At 38.7% G+C, this 27,459-nt stretch overlaps 3 protein-coding genes across 4 annotated transcripts in view; 2 read left to right on the plus strand and 1 right to left on the minus strand.

Moving 5' to 3' along the window:
- Positions 1-171: 171 nt before the first annotated feature.
- rpn2 (ribophorin II) lies at positions 172-14,434 on the plus strand. Of its 2 annotated transcripts, XM_062045515.1 has the most exons (18): positions 172-316; positions 628-822; positions 894-985; positions 4,254-4,429; positions 4,507-4,582; positions 4,675-4,809; positions 4,882-5,058; positions 5,222-5,340; positions 7,046-7,151; positions 8,817-8,908; positions 8,994-9,108; positions 9,183-9,374; positions 9,451-9,537; positions 9,638-9,733; positions 10,055-10,130; positions 12,918-13,047; positions 13,456-13,552; positions 13,889-14,434. In XM_062045515.1, exons 1-17 carry the CDS (start codon positions 304-306, stop codon positions 13,505-13,507), a joined length of 1,929 nt encoding a protein of 642 aa, XP_061901499.1. In that variant the 5' UTR covers positions 172-303; the 3' UTR covers positions 13,508-13,552; positions 13,889-14,434. The 2 variants fall into 2 exon arrangements, with proteins under 2 accessions (XP_061901499.1, XP_061901508.1); XM_062045524.1 differs by lacking the exon at positions 13,456-13,552 and having other exon boundaries at positions 13,889-14,432.
- Positions 14,435-17,883: 3,449 nt separating this feature from the next.
- Positions 17,884-27,459, plus strand: part of cdk5rap1 (CDK5 regulatory subunit associated protein 1) — a 32,594-nt gene continuing 23,018 nt past the window's right edge. The window contains exons 1-3 of the mRNA XM_062045541.1: positions 17,884-18,195; positions 20,290-20,371; positions 23,328-23,450. Of these exons, the coding sequence (XP_061901525.1) occupies positions 20,305-20,371; positions 23,328-23,450 (190 nt within the window). The 5' untranslated portion in view covers positions 17,884-18,195; positions 20,290-20,304. The remainder of the gene's footprint in view (positions 18,196-20,289; positions 20,372-23,327; positions 23,451-27,459) is intronic.
- Positions 20,009-26,993, minus strand: ghrh (growth hormone releasing hormone). Its single transcript, XM_062045567.1, has 6 exons — positions 26,848-26,993; positions 26,617-26,724; positions 26,150-26,248; positions 20,652-20,756; positions 20,420-20,539; positions 20,009-20,350 (listed from the first exon to the last, which is right to left on the minus strand). The coding sequence occupies exons 2-5, from the start codon at positions 26,691-26,693 to the stop codon at positions 20,431-20,433; spliced, it is 390 nt and encodes a 129-aa protein (XP_061901551.1). The 5' UTR covers positions 26,694-26,724; positions 26,848-26,993; the 3' UTR covers positions 20,009-20,350; positions 20,420-20,430.

The following is a 27,459-nucleotide window of genomic DNA, read 5'->3' on the forward strand; positions in this document are numbered from 1 at the left end:
AAACATCAATTAACCAGGTAAGTAGGGTCAATAACTTGTATGAATAAGGCTTTTCTTTCCGCGCTGGTTTGAATTGGTCAGTGTTTGTTACGTTGTAGTGTGTTTAACGTCTTTTTAATAAAATATTATTATTACATCTGTCAAAAGACTTGATAGTATTTGTTTTTTCAGTGGAAACGTCACAAACACAAAAGCGTGCCATTATTGTGAAAAGCCAAGCCGGATGTTACATCTGCCGACACGTCAGGCTTGTCTGCGCCGGAAGTCCTCGTCCGTTTCGGTGACGCTGCATAAGACTGAAACATGGAACGGTGCAGTAAGTGAACGAAGCTGTCATTTTCCGCTATACAGCTAGGAATGGTTGTCATATATGAGCCACGTCAGCTGTATGGTATCATGTATTTAACATGGCGGCGTCTTGTTCGAATGTATGGGAAAGTATTGTCTGCTGGCTTCCTGCTTCATGTACCGCTGTCGTTAGCTAGCTAGCTAGCACACAGTAGCCATGAAACGGGAGTGAATGAAAACCGTCTAAAATTAGAAAAAAAGCCTCACATAGCCACCGTCCATGTGTTCATTAAAACTCAGAAAATGATTTGTATTTATTTCCCTATGTCCACCACCCAGGGCTGCTCGGACTGGTCCTTCTTAGCCTGGCTTTGAGTGGAGCCCAGGCTGTCACACCAACACACTACCTCTCCCTCTCTGATGTTGCCCGGCTTCAGAACCTTCTTAGTCAGCCCTTCAAAGACTTGGAGTCAGCCTATTATTCTGTTCTTGGCCTCACCAAACTTGGAGCCAACGTGCCTGATCACAAGGCATGTAAAACATCATAAAGTTGTGTTCCCTTTGTGTACATTGTTGACCATTTTATATTTGTTGTATATAGGAAGTATGCCAGTTCCTGAAATCCCAGCTTGACGCTTCTAGTGTTGACTCGCTCTTCTTTGCAGCGGAGACCAGTCAAGCCATATCTGGGTGTGAGGTATGCAACTAATACATTTTCCTGATCTTTTAAAATATCTGTGCTATACACAGAAAGTAGGGATGTCGGCAGCCCGATATTATCGGCCGATAAATGCTTTAAAATGTAGTATCGGTTTCATAATTATCGGTATCGGTTTTTAAAAGTAAAGTGACGTTTTTAAACGCCGCTGTGTACACGGACGTAGGGAGAGGTACAGAGAGACAATAAACCTTTTAAGGCACTTCCTTTATGTGCATGCCATCCCAGTCACATAATATCTACCTCAGTGGTTCTTAACCTGGGTTCGATCGAACCCTAAGGGTTCGGCGGAGGTCAAGACACACCCGACTCATCGTGTAAATAAAAACTCCTACCTATCGGCGTATTATGGATACGGCAACAGCAGAAGTCAGACTGATTTGCAGGTATGTAATTTGTTGTGAGTTTATGCACTGTTGGTTTTGTTGTTTGAACAAGGTGATGTTCATGCATGGTTCATTTTGTGCACCAGTTAAAAAAACATGGTAACACTTTAGTATGGGGAACATATTCACAATTAATTAGTTGCTTATTAACATGCAAATTAGTAAAATATTGGCTCTTAACTAGTCATAATTAACTTATTAATGCCTTATTCGGCATGGCCTTATTATAACCCTAACCCTAACCTTAACCAAATAACTCTAAATGAAGTCTTTGTTACTTAGAATATGTTCCCCATACTAAAGTTTTACCAAAAACACAACTTTGTCTTGAATTTGAAAAAACATTTTTTTTTAAATTTTTCGCTAAAGAAGGGTTCGCTGAATGCGTATATGAAACTTGTGGGGCTCGGTACCTCCAACAAGGTTAAGAACCACTGATCTACCGGCTTTACTCATTACGAATTGATGCAAGACATACTTGCTCAACAGCCATACAGGTCACACTGAGGGTGTCTGTATAAACAACTTTAACACTGTTACAAATATGCGCCACACTGTGAACCCACACCAAACAAGAATGACAAACAAATTTCGGGAGAACATCCGCACCATAACACAACATAAACACAACAGAACAAATACCCAGAATCCCTTGTAGTACTAACTCTTCCGGGACGCTACAATATAAACCCCCCCGCTCTTTAAAGACTTTCTGTTAGAGATGTCCGATAATGGCTTTTTTACCGATATTCCAATATTGTCCAACTCTTAATTACCGATACGATATATACAGTCGTGGAATTAACACATTATTATGCCTAATTTTGTTGTGATGCCCCGCTGGATGCATTAAACAATGTAACAAGGTTTTCCAAAATAAATCAACTCAAGTTATGGAAAAAAATGCCAACATGGCACTGCCATATTTATTATTGAAGTCACAAAGTGCATTATTTTTTTTAACATGCCTCAAAACAGCAGCTTTGAATTTGGGACATGCTCTCCCTGAGAGAACATGAGGAGGTTGAGGTAAGTGGGGTTGGAGGGGGGGGTGTATATTGTAGCTTCCCGGAAGAGTTAGTGCTGCAAGGGGTTCTGGGTATTTGTTCTGTTGTTGTGTTATGGTGCGGATGTTCTCCCGAAATGTGTTTGTCATTCTTGTTTGGTGTGGGTTCACAGTGTGGCGCATATTTGTAACAGTGTTAAAGTTGTTTATATGGCTACCCTCAGTGTGACCTGTATGGCTGTTGACCAAGTATGCATGCATTCACTTGTGTGTGAAAAGCCGTAGATATTATGTGTTTGGACCGGCACGCAAAGGCAGTGCCTTTAAGGTTTATTGGCGCTCTGTACTTCTCCCTACGTCCGTCTATACAGCGGCGTTTTAAAAAGTCATACATTCTACTTTTTGAAACCGATACCGATAATTTCCGATATTACATTTTAAAGTATTTATCGGCCGATAATATCGGCAGTCCGATATTATCGGACATCCCTAATAATATATTTATTGTCTCCGAGGAGAAATTTGTCTTGGGCATCAAGACACGTTTTACATACATACATACATACATACAGTTCATCCGACAATACAGTGACAACAGTGCACATTCCACTCCGGCATTTTGAGTTAGGGTTGCGTGTATTTTCAATGTACGTTCAGGGTTAAGAAGGGGTTAAAAACAAAACAAATTGTGCGCGCAGCAGCATTGGTGAAGGAGGGGCAGAGACAGAGAGCGAGAGAGTTATGATAAACGCGCATGCGTCGCCAGGCTCTGCTTTTTATCCATAGATTTATCAGATTTTATTTTTTATTATCTATAGCAGGGGTGTCAAAAGTGTGCCCCGGAAGCCATTTGCGGCCCACAGCTAATGTTTTAAAGGCTCACGGCACATTCTAAAAATACTATTAAAATAAACAAAAACATACCAAAAGTGAAATAAAGTGAAATGTAATTTAGAAAAAGTTGCAATGTTGACTAATAAAACAAAGTTTTGTTTTTTTTCCTTCAAACTGTCATTGCTCTAAACATAATATTGAATCAAAATCAATGTTATTATGAATTATTGACCTATCCAAGGTTCCGATTACTTCACATCAAATATTCCACTAAGAAAAATATTTTTGGTGGAAGATTTTGCAAATTTGGTAAATAAATAACCCAAAAATGTATATTTTGTTGTTTTCTTACTGTACCGAAAATGAACAGAACCGTGACCTCTAAACCGAGGTACGTACCGAACCGAAATTTTTGTGTACCGTTACACCCCTACATTTTTCCAAAGGCAACAATAATAAAAGAAGCTTTCAGCACATACCTAATGTTGACATCTATGGTTATGTTTTGATAAAAATGGGGAAAAACACGCTACTCATAAAGGCCGCATGCAACAGCAACAAACATGGCTGTGGACGCAAAGTTAAATCATGAAATACAACCTTACCCGAGCAAAAGCGATGCATATTTATCCAGGAGAGTCTTGATACCAATTTCCTTGACCCAGTCACACAAAAAAGTTGTAGACCTCCATGCTTTCCCAAGTTTTCATCTGTTTTGTTGTGTAGAATAGAGTCTGGAGCACAATAGTTCGATATGTCTGGGAACGCGACAGACATATAATCCTTGATATCACTCGACAAATCTTTTTTTTTTAATAAAGTATGGAATCATTGCATAGTTAGATTGTTTTGCACGTATCTGCTTTTTACTGGAAGATTTAAGCCTCTTTAAGTACTCTTGTACTTTATCTGGAGCGCAGATGTGCAACATTTCAAGTGATGTTTTGAAAAAGTGCTTTAGGTTAACCTGACAGACTTGAAGGTTTTTTTTACATTACCGGTATGTAACTTTACTGTTTAGATTCCTGTGTCCAATGAAACGCGTGACATCCTCCTGGCCGCCGTCAGTGAAGACTCCAGCATGACTCAGATCCACCGGGCTGTGAGCGCGCTGAGCTCTCTGGGTCTTCCTCTGACCTCTCAGGAGGTCGTAGGTGCTCTTACAGCTCGCATCAATAAGGAGGACAATGTCATTGCGTAAGTTGGGTTGGGAGAGAGTTTATGTATGAGTTCAAATCATTTCAGTGTTTACACTTGCGTTACCTTTTGGACAGCATTACCTCAGCTCTGCAAACAGCCACCCGTCTTTCCCAACAGGCGGAGCTTGGAGGAATACTTGAGGAAATTGAGGTGAACGCTTTAATTTCCACCAGGTGGTGCTGTGGCACTTACCTTTGTTAATATTCTCTTCTGAAGCCATTGTTTGCTTTTTGCACCCCCAGGATCTGACGGCACGTTTAGATGATGTCGGTGGTATCTACCTCCAATTTGAGGAGGGACTTGAGGCCACTGCCATGTTTGTGACTGCTGCTTACGCCTTGTCGGATCATGTCGATATGGAGCCCCCTCTCAAAGAAGTATGTTTACTACTCTTAGTGTAGTTGTATCATTTAGTCTGTTACTAAACTGCATGGATGGTCTTCCCCCAGGACCAAGTCATTCAGCTGGTGAACTCAATCTTCAGCAAGAAATCCTGGGACTCTCTGGCCGAGGCCTTCAGTGTGGCAAATGCTGCCGCTACTCTCTCAAACAACCGCTTCCATGTTCCAGTTGTTGTTGTCACTCAAGGCCCGGCGACAGTGTCGCACAGCCAGCCAACCCTGCAGGTAAGAATACTAGAAGTCACCTCAGAAAGACTATTTTTAAAATTTGCTTGAGGATGAAATCCTGCCACAAGGTATCGCGTGGCGCCACAGAATTCTGTGGTTGCCATTTCGTTTCTTAACTATTTTATCTCATTAACACTCGATCTCTACCTCTGGTTCACAGCTCCTTGTTACTGACGTCATGTCTCAATCTCTGGCTTCAGCCGTCGTGCAGGTGGAATCTGTGTTTGCAGTGGCCCCCAAGACCATTGTACTTGGCCAAGTACCATTCACACTCAATGAGTATGTGTCATAGGAAAAATATAGTCTTTGTTTCCAGGTCCAGGGTCGGCAACTTGCGGCTCTTTAGCGCCATCCTAGTGGCTCTCTGGAGCTTTTTCAAAAATGTATGAAAATGGGAAGAGTTGGGGAAAATACATATTTTTGGTTTTAATATGGTTTCTGTAGGAGGACAAACATGACATAAACATTGTTAATGTTTTCCAATGCTGTAAAGTTAAGTTAGTTAAGTTAAAGTTAAAGTACCAATGATTGTCACACACACACTAGGTGTGGTGAAATGTATCCTCTGCATTTGACCCATCCCCTTATTCACCCCCTGGGAGGTGAGGGGAGCAGTGGGCAGCAGCGGTGCCGCGCCCGGGAATAATTTTTGGTGATTTAACCCCCAATTCCAACCCTTGATGCTGAGTGCCAAGCAGGGAGGTAATGGGTCCCATTTTTATAGTCTTTGGTATGACTCCGCCGGGGTTTGAACTCACAACCTACCGATCTCAGGGCGGACACTCTAACCACTAGGCCACTGCAGAATCAATATTAAATGTAATATGTATTTAATATTAAACAAACATTAATATTATTTATATTAACATTAATATAAATATTAAATGAAATACATTAAATCCAAATACCGCGCCCGCCTTGTTAACAGGCGTGCAATACAGAGCCTCGGTTTGCCTGGTGAGCTGTGGCGCCCCGAGAACAGACATTCCTCCTCTGCGGTGCCCAGGAAGTCGTTGACCGTCCGGTACACTATGTCAGCCTGCACTGTGAGCACTGAAGGCAGAAGCAGTTTGGCAGCGGTATCTTCGTCAGAGGCTTCTACGCACCTGCTCGTTAAGCTGTAGCGGGATGCTTTGGGTGATGAATCGGGCGGGTTCGCCCCAGCTGTCGTTGTCCGCAGCGGGTCTTCGGTCGCACCATGTACTGCCAGCTGTTTGTAGGCGAAGGAAAGCGCGGGAAACCTTGCGGGTGGGACGCAATAGCGCATTCGTGTCTGTAACAGCCGCTTTGTTTGGTATAGATATTTTAGTATCTTTTCGCACATTATTAGTAAGCGCACGTCGCAGGAGAACCAGCCTTCAGAGGAGGTGGGCCGTACCGCCTCAACGTGTGGTCTTAATTACAAGGCTTTTTAAGGCTTTTAATCGTTTGCGGCTCCAGACAGATATTTTTATTTTTAATTTTTTGGTCCAATATGGATCTTTAAACATTTTGGGTTGCCAACCCCTGTGCTAGGTTGAAGCAATTGGGGTGTGGGGGTCACAATCTCGAGCAGCTGCTTTACAATCCCTCCTCTGTTGTAACACTTTCATAATAGAAAACACTTTAAAAGACAACATATCAGTCCACAAAGTCAAAATAAAGACATGTCATCCAATCAATGTAATCGCTTTGAGCAATATAGAGCAGACAGGAAAATGTGTCAACCTGAGATGGGCAGTGTTCAGTTCCAACACTGTTTTTTGTAGTTCTCACTTCCAGCAATCCCACATTTGCAAGGTGCATTCATGAATACGGGAATTCCGAACTTTAACATGTACAACACTAGCAGGCTATTGCTGTATCCCTAAATGACTGCTCTAACGCTGCAGAAAAAAATTACATCCGGCCAGGTCTTATACTTGACGTATTTGTATTGTTAATTTTTTTTAACCATTTTTTAATGCAAACATGACATGGTACATTTGTTTTTCTTGCTTTTCAGCGGCGTCTTCGAACTGAACTTCATGTCCCAGCAGCCAGCCAGCGGATATTACCAGTTTACTGTTTCCGTGACTGGAGATAGCCGATTGATCGCCAATCATGTTGAGGTGAGTGTCTATTTAACGTTTATACAAGACATCCAACCATTATTGCGGCCCAAATCCAAGCCCGTTTTCTGTCTGTGGAATTTCACTAATGTTGATATAACCAGTCAGACCTGCAGCTTCAAGTTTTTGCAGTTCAAATGATGAAACACTGGTACCATCCAGCTGCCTGAAGCGGAATGTCCATTTATTGTGTAGAAGATCCAAAAAAAGTTGAATAGTTACAAAAAAAATGTCATCATTGTTATTCACTTTCCCTTTGATCTTCTTGATAAAATGGACCTTCTGTGCACTGTTGTATTTGATTCAACTTTGCCAAAGCAGTACAGCGATTGTCAGTTTCCACATTTAAAAAAGATTGATCTGAATCTTCTTGACTTTATTTGTGATTGGAGTACTTAAATTCCAGCTGATATAAAAATTAAATGTCTGTATGTCATACAGTATGTAATGTATTTTCATGCAAACCGGTAATGCTACACAACCTGACAGATTAAGTTACCAGTTTAATTTTGCCTCAATTTTCACTTGAAGCGTGAGTGAAGAATGCTCTACCGACCTGATAAGTCAGAAAGAGAAAGATATCATACAATATTATCTGCACACAGATGGTACCTGGTAGGGTTGTGAATCTTTGGGCACCACATGATTTGATTCAATGTTTGGGGATAACGATTTGATTCAGAATCAAATCTCAATTCAAAACGATTCTCAATTCCAAATCAATACCTTTAATACCATTGGGTGCCAGCTCTATGATTAACGACATTCCCAATAGAGTAGATAAACAGCTCTGATACATTTATATATCACTTAAAAGAAAACTGGATTTGTTTAATAAAATTATCCCCTAACATTTAATAGTCAAATACAATTGGCAACAAGAGAAGTATCCAACACTTCAAAGTTCCTTTATAAAGTAAATCTGGGGCATCTACATCATTTGCCTGAATCAATTAACAATCGTTACAAATAAGAATCGCAATTCATTTGAAATACTTTTTCTGACACCCCTACTACCTGGTTGTTGTTTTAGCACACTGCAGCTAGCCCTGGGTCATCCCACTCCTTAATGCTTTTGTCACACGCAAAATTCTCACAGGAATGTGGCAAAATTACAATGGTCCCTACTGAGATAATGTCAACATTTAGCAGTAGTTGTCCCAGATTTTAATCAAACCTTTGGACTTTATTGAAAGATGACATTATTTCTCATTTGTTATTTTTAGATCTTCAATGTGAAAAGATATTTCAAAAGAAAATACTGTAAATGCCATTCATGCGGCTGTTGGCCATCAGAATGTTTTGCTTATGTTATGAGTTGGAGCTTGTCATGTTCACCCTTTAGAGAGTTTTACTTTGGTTCCCCTGAACTTTATAATGCAGGTGTAACTCCCTAAAAAAATGATAAAGGATTTACATTATTTTATCATCCCTTGATTTAGTGAAAGAAAATATGTATGCAGTGAAGTAGCCCTAAAAACATACATTTACAGATTAGTGATGTTTTTCCTCAACAGACAGATGGCTTTAAGGCTATCAACATACATTGTATTCTCCTAATGTGCTTGAAATAGGTTTTTAATATTTATTTTTAAGTTTTTAGTCAAACTTAGAGAAATTATTGTGATTTGAGTATTGACCAGCAAATATCCACACATTCTGTAGCTCAAAGTGAAAGTGTCAACCGAGGTGTCCATTACCAACATGGACCTCTCCGTGGTAGATAAGGACCAGAGCATTGGCACAAAGACCACCAGGTTGGAAATCAAGACTTTTTGCACTTTTTTACTGTCCACTTAATAGCAACTCCGAAAGACTAAATGTTGTTTTCAAATGATGCAGGGTCAACTATCCCTCCAAAGCCAAGAGCTCATTCACAGCAGACAGCCATCAGAACTTTGCCATGTCCTTTCAGTTGGCTGATGCCAACACTGGAGTCGAACTCACCCCCCACCAGGTTTGTAGTTTACACCAGCATCAAACTCCCTGCTGACTTCCTAATGCTTTTGTCATTTGCTCTCTCTGTTACAGACTTTTGTTCGGCTGCACAATCAGAAAACTGGCCAAGAGGTTGTTTTTGTTGCTGAGCCCGACAAGAGTGTTTATAAGTTTGAGATAGACACCACAAAGCTAAAATCAGAGTTCGACTCCATGTCTGGGACCTATTCTCTATATCTGATTGTCGGGGATGCCACCCTGGAGAACCCAATATTGTGGAATGTGGTAAGTGTTCAGCAAGGAGGCAGTGTGGTAATTATTATGTGTCGATGTTTGACATTCACTGTTAATCTGATCAAAGGCTGATGTTGTGCTGAAGTTTGTGGAGGAGGAAGCCCCAGCTATTATTCAATCCAAGACTCTCTATGTACCCAAACCAGAGATCCAGGTAAGGCTATTTTTTATCGTGTTGCATTTACTGCTAACAAGGTGTACCGTAATCAATCAGTCCAGTTGTTTTCAATCCCCATCCCAATTGAATTCTGCAGCACTTGTTCAGAGAGCCAGAGAAGAAGCCCCCAACTGTTGTTTCCAACGCCTTCACGGCACTTGTCCTGTCTCCCCTCCTACTTCTGCTCATTCTGGTAAAAATGTCCACCATCTTCTTTGTTTGTATCATTTTGTCTGACAAATTGATAAATAATTGGTCAATTAAATGTTCTTCTCTGAGAAATCAGCACAAACTATTGCATGTTATTGCAAACAGTCTAAGTTTTCAATATAATACTTTTTCAAGCTTCTAGATAAAGTATGAAGTTATTTAGAATCTTCAGCACCATAGTGTCATGTTTTTGTTCTGTTAGGATGAGGTGAATGTTTAGTGTGCAAGAAGGTGAACACATTTTGTGCTCCCTTGTTCACATCAGGGATGACATTGTCTTTTTTTCCCTCCCTTCCTTTTGCAGTGGATTAAACTTGGAGCAAACATTTCCAATTTAAGCTTTTCTCCCAGCACCATGGTCTTCCACTTAGGGCATGCAGGTTAGTCTTTAAACTATTCATCAAAAAGTGACTTCACTGTTTCTTCCTACTTCTACTGAGTGGAAAGCAAAGCCCATTTGTAAATCCTAATTAACTCAAGTTGCTTTAGGTATGAGCAATCAGGAGTAATAGGGATATCAACATGTGAGTGTTTCCCATAGGTCAGCAATCTATATTTGGTGGTGTAGATTGTCATCTTATTTGCATAATTGGCCCTGCAGCATTTGCATGTCTTTTTTTTTTTTTAAACCTTGTACATATATTTAAAGACACAGTTTTTGTGATATCACTATCTACTTTTAACCTTTTTATTGTTACACTGTGCCTTTTTGCTTTAATTTGTATAATGGAAAATGCTGATACCTGTTTGGGTACATCGTGGTCATATTTGACCATGCATTATGGGAGTGTTATCTGGAATTTTAATATTAACATAATTTACAACAAGACAATTGAATAGGGGTTGCATTTTATATGTATGTATATATATGTGTGTGTGTGTGTGTGTGTATATATATATATATATATATATATATATATATATATATATATATATATATATATATATATATATATATATATATATATATATATATATATATATATATATATATATATATATATATATATATGTATGTATGTATGTATGTATGTATGTATGTATATATATGTATATATATGTATATATATGTATATATATATATATATATATATATATGTATATATATATATATATATATGTATATATATGTATATATATATATATATATATATATATATATATATATATATATATATATATATATATATATATATGTATATATGTGTGTATATAGATATATTATTATAAATGTGTGTATAAATATATTATATGTACATATAAATATGATATATGTATGTATATATGTGTGTGTGTGTGTGTGTATATATATAAAAGCAATGCAATTTCTCTGGATGCTGTATCAGCGCAGGAGAGCCAGGAGTGTCTCGATACTGATATTGGAGCCTTGAGTATTGGCCAATACCAATATTAATCCAATATGATGGCAGTCCGACTCCTACACACTTGTTATCTAGTGTGGCATATTAGAAAGGCTTGATCAAATGAAATTACTCTGACAGATAACTATGGTAGGTATGAATAACACTAACCTATTTATTATTAACTGACTGTAATGGACTTATGCTGTCTTTAAGTTGAAGTGGTGGCCTCAATAATTAGGTTTAGCGCATGAAGCAGTAAGTTGAATGATGCAGACACGTTTGTTACTGAATACTTTCAAATACGCTCCTCCCTGCCTTGGAGATTTTGTGTCTAAGTAATGTGCAACAAAAAATATTTTGATACTTATATTGACGAATGTTATGTTACTGCAATGTTGTTCAATTAATGACACTTACTAGTAGGGCTGTGAATATTTGGGCACCACACCATTTGATTTGATTCTTGGGGACAACAATTTGATTCATAATCGATTCTCTATTCAAAATCTATACTTTTTAGTGAACATTGAATGCCAGTTCTATGATTAACTACATTCCTCCATAAAATAGATAAACAGCCCTGATCAATTTCTATATTACTTAAAAGAAAACTGGTTTTGTTTAATTAAATGTATTTTTAATTAATTAAGAATCGTCACAAATAAGAATTGTGACTAATCTGAAAATCTTACATCCCTTCTTATCAGTCTATCTCGTGTGCTATTTGTGCTTAGCTGCCGTGTAGCTGCTAGCGCCAAGTAGGCGATAGCCTTCCGTGTTTACATTTTGCAAAATACCAAAAAGACCAACCTTTTGTGCTTACTTAGATTATTACTGGCTGTCGAGCTTTGCACAAGTCAACGCACGGCAGGACTGCTTGTATCAAAGCAGTGTTTCCCACACATTCATTTATTTGTGGCGGCTCGCCACGAAATAATTAAGGCCGCCACAAGTAGATTTTTTTTTTTTTTTTAATAATTTTTTTAATGTATTTATTTTTTTTTTTTTGTCCTGTCCAGCTTCTCAGGCAAAGCATATAGTTGATGTAGATGCCCATATCGGCTGTTCAGATTTACTTTACAAAAGAGAAGTGTAGGATCAAGATTTTTGGAGCTCTTTGTTCAGTGGATCAGATGTTTGATGAAGCTCTGTGCCTATCTACCACCACTACTGTTTTCTGTTTATTTGTTACTGACTGTGGCAGGACACCTCTTCACTTTATGTTGCTGGTAAATAATATGGTTGTAGTAGTAGGCTAAAGTTAAATTATTTAGTATGCACTAATTAAAGGGGCAGAGCTTTAAGAGACATTTTAGCTTTTATATTTTTATAAGATATAATTTTGTAAGAACCACAATTAATAAATATATTTCAGTGAATAACTTATTGTTCAAATCTGTATATAAATATGTACATAAAGTGTTGTAATTATATTGTAAAATGGATGGATGGACGTTGAAAACAAAATTGTTATTATTAATTAGTAAGTATACATTTTTTGAGCCTTTTTAGAGAAAATCATATCATTGTATCAAATTAAGCAAATTACTCGATGATGTCATGGTGACCACGCCCATAGCCACGCCCCCACCGCCACAGGTATCTTGGCAGTTTATGGGAAACACTGCAGAGATTTTAAATGTTAACCGATATAATCCAATACTTGCTCTGCTGATATCGGACCGATATCCAACATCGATATTGGTTCACTCCTAATGATGAATGTTAACTTTTTCAAATAGTTACAATACACCTATAAGATAACAAAAATGTTGTATTAATTTTAAGTTGTTTTTTTTTCAGCCATGCTGGGACTGATGTATGTCTATTGGACCCACCTGAACATGTTCCAGACTCTTAAGTACCTGGCCATTATCGGGACTTTGACATTCCTGGCCGGAAACCGCATGCTGGCCCAGAAAGCAGTGAAGAGGTACGTGTGCCCATGGCACAAAAGACTCCTGAGTCCTTGAGAAAAAATTAGACACTTTGAGATGTTCGATACCTCTGTGTGCTCTGAGGCCTCTCGAGAGTAATAGAAAGAAGAGTGCCTCTCCATGTGGCTCTGGTATCAATGCAAAGTTCTCAACTGGGGAAGGCGTTGACTGCAAGAGAGATGCTGCGAGTGGGCAATTTCTTGTAGAGCGCTCTTAAGTATCCAATGAGCCATTTTGGCACTTGTGTTACTGCCTCAAGACATTGTTTCTCGCCGCTTTCAATCCTTTTATGCAAGTAGCAAACCACAATTAATGATGACTCAGTGAGGACGTCCCTGTTTCCTGTCATTCTCAGTTGATCTCTCTTCTTCTCCACGTCGCTGTCTCTTTTACTCCTTTTTCAGGATTGCCGCCGAGCAAAGTAGTAGGTTGGCAAAGTATAGGAGCCTCCGATAAATGGCCCGTTTGTAACAATGGAGCTGCTTGTGCTCCCATGCTGAAGTAAGGGCTTCCGCTTAGACTACCTTGTAGGCCTGCAGCATGCATGCCTGTGTGGTGATCGCTCATCCCAACTGACATGCTGGTTTTGCCTCGCATTCATCCCCACCATAACCATTTCCCACGCCCACAATGCGTTAATCCCTCCATTGGTTTCCACTCTAGTTTCTACCATTTAACTGAGCTAACGGTTGTATTGTTGATACTAGCCATGGTTATTTTCCAAGTGACATTATCTGCTACACATTGAAGTGCATGTAGCATCTTCACATCCTGGATGTTTGCCAACATGTGCAGAACGAGGACGGGAATCACTAACATACACTCTTTCTCTCACAGAACAGAGAAAAAATAAGCCGACGTAATTAGAAGAAGGATCAGTATATGAAGACAACCACAGATGCATCGAATCTGACAAACGGGGGAGGAATTTGTGCGTTGCCAAATGAAAGGAAATCCCCCAAATATCCAAACGTCTTCAAAATCAGACCAGTCCAACCCGACGCCTCCAGTTGAGTGCTGCAACGCTACTGATCATTGCACTTCATCCTCCTGTGAGATTATTTTTCTTGTTGTAAAACATGCCAGTGACGTCTTTGTGCTTAGCTGTTTTTATTTTTTTTATGGTTTCTTGATGGAATTTTAGTTTTTCTTTTTTTTGTACGTTCCCCTTAGTTGTCCCTTTTGCTCGCAGCAGAATTTGATCATCGGTCCTCATTAGATCAGAAACGTGAGCCACTTCTGCCTTTTTGAGTTTGTTGTGTCAATGCAGAGGTGGTTTCACATTTGATACAAAACGTTTGTGCCCCAAGATAAACTGAAAACGTGTGGGAAATGTAAGGATATGTTTTTTCTAATTAAAAAGCCTAAATAAAGAAATGGAGGTAAGTGTTTTTTGTCCATAAAATCAAGCTTTTTAGGTTAGGTCGCTTGTTAGGCCACACAACTGTGCAGCAGACCCACTGGAAGTGGCAAGAAATGCCATGGAATTGTCAAAAAGTAACTACACTAAATACAATTGGATCTTACTTATAAGAACCTTTTTTGGTAAAAATGTGAATTTTACAACAACTCAAGAGTCAACTCGATTCCGATTCTCAAAGTGACGATTCCATTCAGAATTGATTGTCGCAATATACAGTATACGCCAAAAGTTTGGACACACCTTTTCATTCAAAGCGTTTTCTTTATTTTCATGACTATTTACATAACATACATCAAAACTATGAATTAACACATGTGGAGTTATGTACTTAACAAAAAAAAGGTGAAATAACTGAAAACATGTTTTATATTATAGTTTTTTCAAAATAGCCACCCTCTGCTCTGATTACTACTTTGCACACTCTTGGCATTCTCTCGATGAGCTTTAAGAGGTAGTCCCCTGAAATGGTTTTCACTTCACAGGTGTCAGTTTTGATGCCTTCAGTGACAATCTGCAATGTAAATAGTCATAAAAATAAAGAAAACGCATTGAAATGAGAAGGTGTGCCCAAACTTTTGGCCTGTACTCTATGTAAGTATCCATTTCTACGGCTTGTCCCTTTTGAGTTCACAGGGGGGCTGGAGCCTATCCCAGCTGCACTTGGTCGGAAGGCAGCGTACACCCTGGACAACCATTATTTGGTGTATAAATTATATTAAAATATTTTCATAACGGGTTACAAATGCTCCTCTTCCAAGTAAGCATGTCCTAAACATGTCCTAAAAATTCTGAATTAATTCAGAACCGTGAAATAAAAAATAAATCGTGATTCAGACATCTTTTCCAGCACCTCTAGTTTTTGGTGTTTTTCATTTTAGAATAGGATGGACATTATTTATCCCACAATGGGGAAATGTGTTTGCAGTGCAGATTCAAAAACTCCCCAAACAATTAAGGTAAAACAAGAGGGAAACGTTAAAGAATGCAAAGGACATTAAAAAGCAGAGCTGCCTCTACAACGGCACCTTTTTTACATACAACTACAAAAGCAAAACAATGAAAAACTAAAATATGAGCAATAGAAAACACATATTTGTGCACATACAATTGTACCACATCCATCCATTTTCTACCACTTGTCCCCCTTTCGGGACGGCGTAAACCCTGGAGAAGTCGCCACCTAATCGCAGGGCCAACACAGATAGACAGACAAAATTTACACACAAAGGCCAATTTAGTGTTGCCAATCAACCTATCCCCAGCATGTATTTGGAGGTGGGAGGAAGCCGGAGTACCCGGAGGGAACCCACGCAGTCACGGGGAGAACATACAAACTCTACACAGAAAGATCCCGAGTCAACTACACAAAATAAAACACACACCATCTCAACACCCACGTCTACTGGGGTGGGGTAGCACGGACAGGAACAGACCCACCAAAGACACCGTCCTAGGCTGCCCACCAGCCGACGACCAGTCTGCGCGGATGAGAGACTCCATTCAGGGAGATAAAATGTCCGATACTTACTCTTCCAGCCAGGGCTCCGTGAAGCTCGTCCATCCCGACGTTCAACACGAGCTCATGCGGACTCTGGTGTGGAAGAGAGTTAGCAGTTGGTCTCCGGTGCTAACATGGTCATGGCCAAAAGGCTCCCCCCAGGCAGATCCAAAAGTCCACTAAAAAGCAGTGCAGAATTTCCCAAAGGTCCCACTCCTTGTTGCGCTGCCAAAAGGCAAAAAAACAGATGAAAACAAGAACATAAAGGAGGACACATGAGTGGGAGCTCCTGCAACCAGCAGCCACTACAGCACCACAATATAGACAAATAGCTAAAAGACTCAAGATGTGTTTTTGTTTCGATATTTTCCTGCCCTAATTTCCCTTTAAAGACTTACACGAAATGCCTGAAATGAAAAGGTACAATTCCCGCCACATTTCTTCTGTTTTTTTTGTTTTGGATTATTTCTTTGTTAGGACTGTCTTGTCTGGTTTTCAGCCTGCTAAATGCCTTGCTCCAAATGGAGGAGTTCAACCTGGGTTTCTTGCTCACAAGTTGGGGAACAATGGATTGCGAGTTGGACAGGCGGGTAAGTCCGTTGTCATTTGTTTGGCTCGCCCAAAGGGTGTCTTACCGAATCTAATACATAATCATACTGACCTCTTTCAAACTCAATCATTGATGGCTCCTTGCCACCTCTCTGTCGCTGGATAGGATAGACTTTATTTATCCCACAATGGGGAAATGATGTGGTTGCAGTGCAGGTTATACAAGTCCATAAAAAACAAGGTAACACATAGGAGGTGTTGCACTTGACCAGTCTTACTCTTGGGGTACAAAACACACTGGTCAATCCCAAGTTCTTTTGGATGACATATATGTTGAGTAAATAAGACCCCAGAGACAGAATGGTACAATACCACGTTTTACTGAAGCCTCAGGAGACCAGCCCTTACATCAGCAAACAAGGTCTAAATCCAACCAAAAAGAGTCAGCTTATGTAGAGGGGGGCGGGGTTTGGTGGTAGCGGTGGTGTATATTGTAGCGTCCCGGAAGAGTTAGTGCTGCAAGGGGTTCTGGGTATTTGTTCTGTTGTGTTTATGTTGTGTTACGGTGCGGATGTTCTCCCGAAATGTGTTTGTCATTCTTGTTTGGTTTTGGTTCACAGTGTGGCTCACATTTGTAACTGTTAAAGTTGTTTATATGGTCACCCTCAGTGTGACCTGTATGGCTGTTGATCAAGTATGCATTGCATTCACTTACGAGTGTGTAAAAGCCGCACATACTATGTGACCGGGCCGGCACGCTGATTGTATGGAGGAAAAGAGGACGCTGAAGGCAGTGCCTTTAAGGCACACTGCCAATATTGTTGTCCGGGTGGAAATCGGGAGAAATTCGGGAGAATGGTTGCTCTGGGAGATTTTTGGGAGGGTCATTGAAATTCGGGAGTCTCCCGGGAAAATCGGGAGGATTGGCAAGTATGGGATGGGGTGGTGTAAAATCTCAGTCCCGTTACCAAAATACAAATTCTTATTGTACCACTGAAGTGTGCTTAGTGTCAACATTCTATACCGTGGTCATATTTCATGTATTTGGTCGTTTTATGCTGAAAAGTCTTTGCCATGTCTCTGCCATAGGAACTTTGCACACACAAAAAAACGAGATGGTCCAGTACACATTTCAAGTAGTTAAATATGTGTGCTGTAACATTTTTTGAGTTGAAAAAGACAGAAAAGTACTTCTATTTTGAGTGTGGTGTAACGGAGTTAAAAGTGCACTTTATTAATTTTCCGAAGTTTTTATTTTGTTATTGAAGTATTATGTTTGTGTGAATTTATTACTTCCTGTCATGGCATACTGTCAGGCTTCCGTAGTTTCCTCTAGCTTCTGTAGCTCCTCCCCTTATTGAGTTGACTTGTGTCGTGCTGTGTGTCGTTCCCCAACAAAAAAACGAACGGTTTATTTTTGTAATTCTTGCCGTGTATTGTTTACTTTTTATGTACCCTTAAGATATCAAATGTTTTTTTGTGTTATTAACCGCTTTTTGAGCGCTACGTGCGTTTTGTTTGAGTAACAGTGTTGGGGCGATTTGTTTGAAGCGGTCCTCTGTCATGTCACGTGACCACGACGCAGAACCGTGTCCTGTTGGTAAAAAGTGTGTTTTCTTTGTGTAGGAAGCAGAGCGGCACAAGGAGTTTATGTGATTTTTACTTCATTTTCAGGTATGTGTAATACTGTAAATGTGCATGTTGTCTCGCTGTTATTTAACTCCTTCCCCACGTAGTTCTTTATTTTGGCCGCTAGTCGGCAGTGTTTACTTTTTGCATCTCATAGGGGTGTACGGTATACCGGTACTAGTACAGTACCGCGATACTCATGAATCTTTTACAGTACTATACCGCCTCTAAAAAGTGCCGGTCCATCCCCCCCGGCCCCCATCGTTGTCATTTCGTGACATTGCTGGTTTACGAGCAGACGAGCATGTTCGGCAGTGCACAATCACAGAGTACTTACAAGCAGACACAAACACAGTGTGTAGACAGAAAAGGGAGAACGGATGCATTTTGGCTTAAAAACTAACAATAAAAGTGAAGTTATAACACTGAAACGCCCTCAGGAAGAGGTGCTTTAAAACATGGCTAGCTAGCGAGTGGCTAAAGTACATCCGCAGTCTGCAGTGTTTTAGCTACTTCTAAATCACTAATCCTCGCCTCCATGGCGACGAATAAAGTACGTTTTTCACAAGTATCATCCCTGCAGGACGAGGAATAGCTAAACATGTTTCACTTCACACTAGCTCACCGGTGTCATAATGTAAACAAACGCCATTGGTGGATCGACACCTAACATCCACTGTAATGATACCAAGTACATGAGCGTATCTAGTCGATTCTACTATGATTACAACAAAATTTTCTTTCGTTTTTTTAAATGTACATTATGTTTATGAACTCAGGAAATATGTCCCTGGACACATGAGGACTTTGAATATGACCAATGTATGATCCTCGAACGGCATGGTATCGGATTGATACCCAAATTTGTGGTATCATCCAAAACTAATGTAAAGTATCCAAACAACAGAAGAATAAGTGATTATTACAAGTATAACCCATTTAATTCATTTTCTACCTCTTGTCCTTAATAATTTTCACAAAATAATTGAATGGAAAATGACACAATATGTTACTGCATATGTCCGCAGACTAAATTAGGAGCCTTTGTTTGCTTACTTACTACTAAAAGACAAGTTGTCTTGTATGTTCCCTATTTTATTGCAATAAGAAACATATGTTTAATGTACCGTAAGATTTGTTGTTAAAATAAAGCCAATAATTCCATTTTTTGTGGTCCCCTTTATTTAGAAAAGTATCAAAATACATTGGTATATTGGTATCGAGACAACGCTACTATCTTCTTTAGCCGCCAGACGGCGAGAGAGCGTTGAATACCGTATTTTTCGGAGTATAAGTCGCACCGGCCAAAAATGCATAATAAAGAAGGAAAAAAACATATATAAGTCGCACTGGAGTATAAGTCGCATTTTTGTGGGAAATTTATTTGATAAAACCCAACACCAAGAATAGACATTTGAAAGGCAATTTAAAATAAATAAAGAATAGTGAACAACAGGCTGAATAAGTGTACGTTGTATGAGGCATAAATAACCAACTGAGAACGTGCCTGGTATGTTAACGTAACATATTATGGTAAGAGTCATTCAAATAACTATAACATATAGAACATGCTATACGTTTACCAAACAATCTGTCACTCCTAATCGCTGAATCCCATGAAATCTTATACTTCTAGTCTCTTACGTGTATGAGCTAAATAATATTATTTGATATTTTACGCTAATGTGTTAATAATTTCACACATAAGTCGCTCCTGAGTATAAGTCGCACCCCCGGCCAAACTATGAAAAAAACTGCGACTTATAGTCTGAAAAATACGGTGTCTTAAAATTAGTTTTGTGGCAATTCTAATTTTGACCACTGCGTCAGTTGCTATGTAGAGTGGCGCTTTCCATCATTTTCAGCAGACTGCATTGCAAAATGATTAAACCCTTCCCTACTGTATAAAATATATATTAAGTGCCACCGAAAGGAAACAAGTTTGGACACCCCTGTCTTATTTTATTTATATTATTATTAGGCCAGCAAATGTTTACAACACTTTGATGCCAATTCCGTTCCCTTTGGTCAATACAAAAAAAAAAAAACACACGTACAATATTATTATTGTGCACCACAATTGTTGTGTTTTCTTCTGAAAATTACACAAAAAAAACCTGATCATATTCTTTTCGTCAGGGACAACAAGGTGTGATGCGTGTGAGAAGGAGCACAGTGTGTGTCTGCTTCACTCCGTCGTCTGCAGGGAACAAAGAGTCGGGTGAGAGAAGGTCTTCCTGCTGTGTGTTTGCTTGCATCTTCTGTTTACCTGACGCCATTTCACGAAGTCCTCCCGTACCTCTGATTGCTCTGGATGGATGTCATATCCTCTTTATATGTTCCTTCATACACATCGGACTGGCGTTTCATAAAACTCGCACTTTCGTCTCTGTGGAAAAGAACGCTGATGATTCAAGTTCTATTGTGCTCTAGTCATACAATGGACTGGCTGGATTTGCACACAATTGGGAGGGATTTTACTCATTCGGCGCTATACCTACCCGAGACGTTTGCCCATGATGGTCTGAAGGAACTTCCTGGCAGAGATTTGGCCCAACACTTTCCTATAACTGTTTGTAAAGATGGCGTCTGCATGGCGAGCCAAGCTGAAATAAGTGGAAATGATCCGTTTAGATTCTGTCACGTCCCAATTGATTTTTGAAGGTCATGAATCACTATTTAGTAGGGGTGTAACGGTACACAAAAATTTCGGTTCGGTAAGTACCTCGGTTTAGAGGTCACGGTTCGGTTCCTTTTCGGTACAGTAAGAAAACAACAAAATGTAATTTTTTTGGTTATTTATTTACCAAATTTGCAAAATCTTCCACCAAAAATATTTTCCTTAGTGGAATATTTGATGTGAAGTAATCTGAACCTGGGATAGGTCAATAATTCATAATAACATTGATTTTGATTCAATATTATGTTTTGAGCAATGACAGTTTAAAAAAAAAAAAAAACAGCTTTGTTTTATTAGACAACATTGCAACTTTTTCTAAATTACATTTAACCTTTAAGCTTTTTTATTTCACTTTTATGTTTTTGTTTATTTTAATAGTATTTTTAGAATAACAATTTGTTTTGTTTTTAACCCCTTCTTAACCCTGAACGTACATTGAAAATACACGCAACCCTAACTCAAAATGCCTCAAATGTCCGGCATTTTGAGTACACAATGCATGCCGTGTGTTGTGCCTCGGTGTGCATTGTTTACACAACGTGAGTGACGCTACTTAATATGTCCGTGTGGAAACTCGTTCGGTACACCTCCGAACCGAACCGGAACCCCCGTACCGAAACGGTTCAATACACATACACGTACCGTTACACCCCTACTATTTAGTCTTCATTACCTGCACAATGTAATGAGATTCGACACAAAAAGTCACCTTTAGAATTGGTCAAATTAAAGGTCATCTTATTTGCCATTTACATCCCCTGAGAATTAATATGTATAAATGCATGATAAAATACAAACAAACAAAAAAAAGTAATAAGCAAAGTGTCCTGTGTGTGTTTTTTGGTTTTTGCTCCCATTTTTCATGAGTTGATGTCCGGTTCAAACACTGATGACATCTATTAAACAAGACAAGAGGCAAAGGATTAAACAGAGACAGAATTCAATTTGGACTCAATATATTGAGGAGAGTCGCCTTTACACTGTACCCTTGTACAGTATCTTAGCACGCTCTGCCAAAAGATTGTATGCCTCCTTCTTTTATTTTGGACCCTCCCCGACCACCTGGCCAACGCTGTTTCCAAAGGACAAAGGTCGCAAAAAAGTTCACAGAAAAGGTCAGTTCAAAAAGACTTCCATAAAATAGTTCAAAAAGAGTTCGTAAAATACTTCAAAAAGAGTTTGTCTGGAAATTGGGCAGATCCTGTCATATCTCCGCTTTGAGGTCCTTGGGCCAGAACAACATCCTTCTGTTGATTACCATACATGAGAGAAAACAGAAAGCCCTTCATGTGGCTCTCCCCTTTACACAGTGGAGTTTTACGAGCCTTACTCTTGGTAGGCCTCAAAGACAGCCCCTGTCCTTTTGCCTGGAACTCATTTCAACACAAAGTTTTTTATGATAACTTACAAACAATTATTCTAACAGTTGAAGTCGAAGATGTAAAACAAGGATGTCAAACTGGTTTTCATTGAGGGCCACATGGCAGTTATGGCTGCCATCAGAGGGCCGCTTGTAACAGCGAATAATGTATGAATAATGTATGAATTTGCATGTTTTTTTTAACAACATTTTACGGTAAATGGAAAAATAGTACCACTTTTTTGGGGGGGGGTTTACGGAAAAAGCTGGCAGCTTAGTTGCCAGAATTTTTGTGTTAAATTTACATTGGTTTTTGCAACATTATATTGTTAATGGAAAAACAGTACAAGTCATTTTTTTATTCTGGCAATTTAGCTGCCAGTTTTTGTACCATAAAAGCAAATGTATCGTCTTTCCATTTACAGTAATGCGCCGTTAAAAACAATATTTTACAGTAAAAATATGGCAGCTCAGTCAACAGAATTTTATTGAAAAAACGTATTATTTTTTTTCAATTTACAGTAATATGCTGTGAAGAACACTGTAAAATGTATTGTCTTTTTTTTAAAATTTGTTGGGTAGTTTGCTGTAAAGTTAAGTATGTTTATTTAGACAAAAAATGTTTGGAAAGTATGATAATATACTGTAATATTTGGTGCAATAATGGATACTATTAAAGTTTAAAAGGCATGCAATTTCAAGCAGTACATATATTTTTTGTCAATTTGAAAAAAAATCTATTACATTTGGTGAGGAAATATTAAGTACTTTATTGACACATCTTTTCCAGGTGTTTGCGGGCCAGATAAAATGATGTCACGGGGCAGATCTGGCCCCCGGGACTTGAGTTAGACACCTGTGATTTAAAACTTTTACTATGTACACAGGTGTGGCATATCAAAATGCTGATTAAACAGCATGATTATTGCACAGGTGTGTCTTAGGCAATGAAAGGCCACACTAAAGCAAACTGGCAGCCACGCTTCCATCGGTATATGAAATGTATGAAAGTAGCTTGCCACCACCAGGTGTGAATGAATGCTTGGTTCTCACTTCTCTGTGAAGCGCTATATAGATCTAATCATTATTATTATTATTATAAAATGTGCAGTTTTATCACATAGCACAATTCCACAGGTTTTGAGGGAGCGTGCAGTCGGCATTTCAAGGCGTTTCAGAGAATTTGGCAGTATATCCAACCGGCCTCACAACTGCAGACCACGTATAACCACACTGGCCGAGGACCTCCACATCCAGCAGGTGCATCTCCATGATTGTCTGAGACCAGACACCCAGACAGCTGCTGCAGCAATTGGTTTGCATAACCAAATGATTTCTGCACAAACTGTGACAAACCGTCTCAGGGAAGTTAATCTGCATGCTCGTCGTCGTCCTCATCTGGGTCTCGACCTGATTGCACTATGTGTGCATATACAGTATAGTGGTCCGGACTGGTAAAATCAAGGCATAATAACTTAAAAATATGACAACTTTAGGTTGTTTTCTTTGTTTTACTTTTGACAAAAAAAGAACAAACACATTCTGAAAATGTATATATTACAACTAATCCTCTTGACAAAACACTTCAAGTTAGTTGAAAACTATAAGGGAAAAAATCGTGCAGTTTCAAAAACGTAATTAAGAACCCAATAAACTTCAACTTTGTCACGTTGTATTTATATGGCAGTGTTATTTAAGTAACGTGATCGCTCCTCTTACAAGAAATTAATGCCAGCTGCAATCTTGCACAAAATATGTAACCCATAATGAACTACTCAGACCGGAAATAGTCCACAAAGCATAGAAATTGCATTAATATGGCAGAATAGACCGTGTTATTTAAATAGCGCGATCGCTCCTCTTGCATGTAATTAATGGCAGCTGCAACCATGCACAAAATATATAATCACAAGAACTAGTGAGACTGGGAATAGTCCACAAAGTCATAGAAATTGCAATCATATGGCAGACTAGACTGTTATTTAAGTAACACGATCGCTCCTCTTGCAAGTAATTAATGACAGCTGCAACCTTGCACAAAATATATTACGTATAATAAACTACTAAGATTGGAAATAGCCCACAAAGTCATAGAAATTGCAGTAATATGGCATAATAGACCGTATTATTTAAGTAACGTGATCGCTTCTCTTGAAAGTAATTCATGGAATCTGCAACTATGTAGAATATATATAATCACAACACTTAGTAAGACTGGAAAAAGTCCACAAAGTCATAGAAATTGCATTAATATGGCAGAATACACTGTGTTATTTAAGTAACGTGATCGCTCCTCTTGCAAGTAATTAATGGCAGCTGCAACCTTGCACGAAATATGTAACCCATAATAAACTACAAAGACTAGAAATAGTCCACGAAGTCATAGACATTGCAATAATATGGCAGAATAGACTGTGTTATTTAAGTTTGATTGATTGATTGAAACTTTTATTAGTAGATTGCACAGTGAAGTACATATTCCGTACAATTGACCACTAAATGGTAACACCCGAATAAGTTTTTCAACTTGTTTAAGTCGGGGTCCACTTAAGTAACGCGATCGCTCCTCTTGCAAGTAATTAATGACAGCTGCAACCTTGCACAAAATATGTAACATATTATGAACTACTAAAACTGGAAATAGTCCACAAAGTTATACAACATTGTAATAATATGGCAGAATAGACAGTGTTATTTAAGTAGCGCGATCGCTACTCTTGCAAGTAATTATTGACAGCTGATACCTTGCACAAAATGTATAACCCATAATAAACTTCTAAGACGAGAAATAGTCCACAAAGTCATAGAAATTGCAGTAATATGGCAGAATAGACTGTTCTATAAATAACGCGATCGCTCCTCTTGCAAGTAATTTTTGGCAGCTGCAACCTTGCACAAAATATATATTAACAACTAGTGAGACTGGAAATAGTCTCCAAAGTCATAGAAATTGCAGTAATATGGCAAAAAAGTCCGTTATTTAAATAATGCGATTGCTCCTCTTGCAAGTAATTAATGGCAGCTGCAACCTTGCACAAAATATATATTAACAACTAGTGAGACTGAAAATAGTCTACAAAGTCATAGAAATTTCAATAATATGGCAGAATAGACTGTGTTATCTAAGTAACGCGATCGCTCCTCTTGCAAGTAATTAATGCCAGCTGCAACCTTGCAAACATATACAACATATAAACTACTAAGACTGGAAATAGTCCACAAAGTCATAGAAATTACAATGATATGGCAGAATAGACCGTATTATTTAACTAACGTAATCACTCTTGCAAGTTATTCATGGAATCTGCAACCTTGCACAAAATATATAATAACTAGTGAGACTGGAAATAGTCTACAAAGTCATAGAATTGCAATCATATGGCAGAATAGACCGTATTATTTAAGTAACGCGATCGCTCCTCTTGCAAGTAATTCATGGAATCTGCAACCTTGTACAAAATATATAATCACAACACCTAGTAAGACTGGAAACAGTCCACAAAGTCATAGAAATTGCATTAATATGGCAGAATAGACTGTGCTATTTAAGTAACGCGATCGCTCCTCTTACAAGAAATTAATGCCAGCTGCAACCTTGCACAAAATATGTAACCCATAAACTACTAAGACTGGAAATAGTCCACAAAGTCATAGAAATTGCAATAGTATGACAGAATAGACTGTGTCATTTAAGTAACGCAATCGCTCCTCTTGCAAGTAATTAATGACAGCTGCAACCTTGCACAAAATATATAATGTATAATAAACTACTTAGACTGGAAGTAGTCTACTAAATCATAGAAATTGCAGTAATACAACAGAACAGAAGTGATGGGGCAAGCAAAAGTGAAACAAGTTTGGACACTGATGCCATGAATCGGCATGTAGCTAGTAACTATTCCTATATGATTGTCGATAATCCTTCCAAGCACTACAGTCTACAATAACAAAATACTGACCGTAACTCTGCACTCTCTTGGGAAGAACTTGTGTCTTCAAGCTGCAGTGGATTCTTTAGAGATGATGTCATTAGGATCGACATGTCCCTCTGGCCAAACCTGCAAAATACCCCCAATAAAGTAGATTATATTACAAATATACATCTTGCCATACACATACTGGACTATTGTACCATTTACAAATATCTACCAATAAAACAAATGGTTTTTATGTAGATATACATCATACAAAGAGTTTCACAATTCAACAAAATAATAATAATAATACATTTACATCGTAATAAAATGACTATGGCACTAATACACACATTTTAGTCTTTTGGCATGAAAATTGCAGGTTGAAAATACCCTACCAAAGGCTGCATCTTTGCACTTATTACATCCTTTGAGTGTAATGCTGTACAAGGAAACTATTTTGACTTAAAAAATAAAAATAAACGACACACTAAATATTTATTTGAATGTACCTGATGGATGGGTATAGTGGGTATCCTGATGTAGACGTGAGCAGGCAATAAAACAGCAGCAGTGCAGCTTTCTCCATTATAAAGGTGATCACATACAAGAATGGACAGCTAAAAGAAATGACAGCAGTGGAAATTTCATTGGGAAAAAAAAAATGCCGTAACTCCACTTCCTTCTACAAAATACAATTGGAAATAGCACATGCATGTAGAAAAAAGCACACACTTGCTTACCCACTGTGAAATATTGTGTGTGATCCTTGTAGCTCCTCTTTATACTGTGCTGCCCACTCCTGTCATCTCTCTCCGCCACAAAGCACTGGAACACCACTGATTGTTCTCCCTTGCACCCATGGTCACATTATACCCAACCTGCACGCTTCCAGTCACTCCCAACATCTGAATCATGCCTTCTTCGGAACTTTTTGTTTTGTTTGCACAGGCAATGATTTGGCATTGTTTTGACTGAAAGTAGCCAACACATCCTGTGTCCGTGTGTATATTGATCATTTAAATGAAATTTAAATGATCAATAGACACATTGACACATGAGCTTATGCTCCACATGACATTAAACATGCAGTGCAAACATGAAATAATGAGGCATATTTATAACTTCTGGGTATGTGATTATAACCATAGAGTTCTCTTCATTATGTGTTCTTGCCCAACTAATCTACATAGATAGAAACACGGCCATGATTTTAATATTAACATGTATTGTCTAATGCAGGGGTCCCCAAACTTTTTGACTCGGGGGCCACATTGGGTTAAAGCAATTTGGCCAGGAGCCGGGCTGTATGTTTGTGTATATATACTGTGTGTGTATATATATATATATATATA

The sequence above is a fragment of the Entelurus aequoreus genome, linkage group LG01 (assembly GCF_033978785.1).
Source record: "Entelurus aequoreus isolate RoL-2023_Sb linkage group LG01, RoL_Eaeq_v1.1, whole genome shotgun sequence".
Taxonomy (NCBI): Eukaryota; Metazoa; Chordata; class Actinopteri; order Syngnathiformes; family Syngnathidae; genus Entelurus; species Entelurus aequoreus.

Coding starts and splice junctions, on each gene's coding strand:
- rpn2 (XM_062045515.1), top strand. Junction 7,152..8,816: donor TGATCGCCAATCATGTTGAG/GTGAGTGTCTAT, acceptor CACATTCTGTAG/CTCAAAGTGAAAGTGTCAAC. Junction 9,538..9,637: donor TACCCAAACCAGAGATCCAG/GTAAGGCTATTT, acceptor TGAATTCTGCAG/CACTTGTTCAGAGAGCCAGA.
- ghrh (XM_062045567.1), bottom strand. CDS start 26,693: ATGGAGAAAGCTGCACTGCTGCTGTTTTATTGCCTGCTCACGTCTACA. Junction 26,249..26,616: donor CCACTATACCCATCCATCAG/GTACATTCAAAT, acceptor GGTATTTTGCAG/GTTTGGCCAGAGGGACATGT. Junction 20,757..26,149: donor CAAGAGAGTGCAGAGTTACG/GTCAGTATTTTG, acceptor CACTTATTTCAG/CTTGGCTCGCCATGCAGACG.